The 2,291-nt window shown below is 39.9% G+C and overlaps 1 protein-coding gene across 2 annotated transcripts in view; it reads right to left on the bottom strand.

Moving 5' to 3' along the window:
- The window catches only part of LOC101850948 (sodium-dependent proline transporter), a 51,059-nt gene that overhangs the window by 6,929 nt on the left and 41,839 nt on the right, over positions 1 to 2,291 (bottom strand). For both annotated transcript variants that reach the window (XM_005095839.3, XM_005095838.3), the window contains exon 12: positions 384 to 483. In XM_005095839.3, coding sequence (XP_005095896.1) covers positions 384 to 483 — 100 coding nt within the window. The remainder of the gene's footprint in view (positions 1 to 383; positions 484 to 2,291) is intronic.

The raw sequence follows: 2,291 nt of genomic DNA, 5'->3' as shown, positions 1-2,291 counted from the left end.
AGACAGACAGACAGACAGACAGACAGACAGACAGACAGACAGACAGACAGACAGAAGAATAATAGTCGCAAAATATTGTCCTGCTTGCATCGACTAGCCCGCGAGTCGTGAGTATGAGATTTTTGCTATGAGGTTATTTAAGGGGCTAGATCTCCGAATTTTATGTTCATATCCGATAGGACCGACCCAAGTGGGAACATTCGTTTAAGTACCTTTCCCAAGCAGAGCTTCGAACCCTCGAAACCCTGAATCTCAAGATTACGAGTCTAGTTGGTAGCCTAACCTCTAGACTACCGACCTTACTCATTAAATCTTTTGTAAACCTAATACAAATAACATGTTGCTGGAATTTGAAACCAAATACTAAACTGAAATAAACCGACCGTAAATGTAGCAGAGACAGATGAGCTCAAACAGGGCGATGATCATTAAGTTGTAGCTTCCACTGTAATCATTCATCAGGGTGAGCACCCGCCCGCCGCCCTGAGGAGAGACAAACACGCGCATACATTAGTTTTTAAGACGAATTTGTTTGCTTGGGCTGCTCATTAAGTGGGAGTGTGTACGACATACCGCTACCTCAGAATTACAAAGTTCTATCTGCTCAAAACCTAGTTTTCAGAATTTTGTCGTCAACATTTTTGAGTTTCACAATAAGTCAAGCTTTTTTAATGCAATTCATTGAATATCTTGATAACGACTCCGAATATTCTTACGGTTTTGACAGAACATTAATTGGCTTCTGACCTCATAATGTTGGTAATTCAAAACAGCCAAAAGTGTCAGATAGAACTTTGAAATTCTGAGGTAGCTATACAGTAAGCATTCTGTGGAGTAAATGAAAGGTTTCTAAGATGACTACTCGTTGTCGAGGAGAAAAGGGGTCGTCTTAGACAGGTAGACTTCTTTCACAGAGTTGTTAAAATGTAAAAAGTACATATGGGGGGGGGGGAGTGGCTGTGAGTACACGTGATTGTCTTATACAGGTGGCCGTTATTTGTCTGATAAAAGGATATTGCACCCATCTCAGCCCGATAATAGCCCTGAAAGATAGAGCTCAAAGCATGCTACCTCCTAAGTTGCCCATAATATATCAATGTTATCGTAAGACATGCACAACTGAACTCGCTCTAAAGACCACCTGTCCAAGACAACCATCTGTGAAAATGGTATAGGTTTAACGCCCCTATCAATACTATTAGGTTATTTAAGAGGCAGGACCTCCGAGTTTAACGTCCATCAGCAAAAGGACAGAACCAACTGGGAACTTCGTGTAAAGTACCTTTCCCAAGGACACAACGTCTGGCCGAGCTGAGGTTCGAACCGCACAACCATGTGTACAAATGACCACTAAACATGCCCCTCTCCCTTTGTGCTTGTTGTAATGACACTGTCTTAGTATGTTTTACTGTCCAAGATAACTACTTATCTCCTCGACAAAGGATGATAGTCTCGGACAGCTTCTACTGCATTACAGCTGATACACAATACGGGTTATTTTGGGGTCCGAAAAAAATCATTATCTTGTTATCCGATCAGAAAAGGGCAAGAAAACTGTATATTTTAATTCTATATGTTGCTACCTTAAAATTACGCAATTTTCTGACATTTCTGGCCGTTTTGAGTTACTAAGACCACGAGCTCAGAAACTAAAATTAAATGCTTTATCTTCTCTATCAAAATCGCAAGAATATTCGAGTTGTCATCAAGATATTCAAGAAATTGATTTCGAAAAAGCTTGACATCTTGTGAATTTACGTAAATCTTTTCAAAAATGTCAAATTTCTCAAAACAAGGTACTGAGTAAATAAAACTTTGTAATTTAAGGTAGCGATGTTTTGCGCCACAATGGACACACTTTGGAGTAAAGGGAAGACCAGGGAAAAAGAAAAAGAGTGAAAAGACAGAGACAACAAAGAGAAGAAATGTACAACAGTGAGAAAAAAGAGAAAATGAAGAGAATTAAGAAACTGTTACGGGAAAAGAAATAAACAATAGAGAAAAGAAAGGGACAATTGACAATAGAGAGGAGAAAGACCCAGCTGAGAGAAGAACAAAAGAGGCAATAGGGAGAGAAAGAAACAATAACGAGAAGAGACAAGGAAGAAAAAAGAGACCCCAGAGAGAGGGGGGAGAGGGAGAAAGAGAGAGAAAGAGAGAGAGAGGGGGGGGGAGTGAAAGAGAAGAAAGGGAGAAAAAAACGAGAAAAGGAAGCGAGGAGAAAGGGGGAGAAAAATGAGAGAGAAAAAGAGGAAAGAGAGAAAAGAAAACGACAAAAGTGAAAAGAGAGA

The sequence above is a fragment of the Aplysia californica genome, unplaced genomic scaffold (genome assembly GCF_000002075.1).
Source record: "Aplysia californica isolate F4 #8 unplaced genomic scaffold, AplCal3.0 scaffold00115, whole genome shotgun sequence".
Classification (NCBI taxonomy): domain Eukaryota; kingdom Metazoa; phylum Mollusca; class Gastropoda; order Aplysiida; family Aplysiidae; genus Aplysia; species Aplysia californica.
This window is presented reverse-complemented; position numbering and strand designations above follow the sequence as displayed.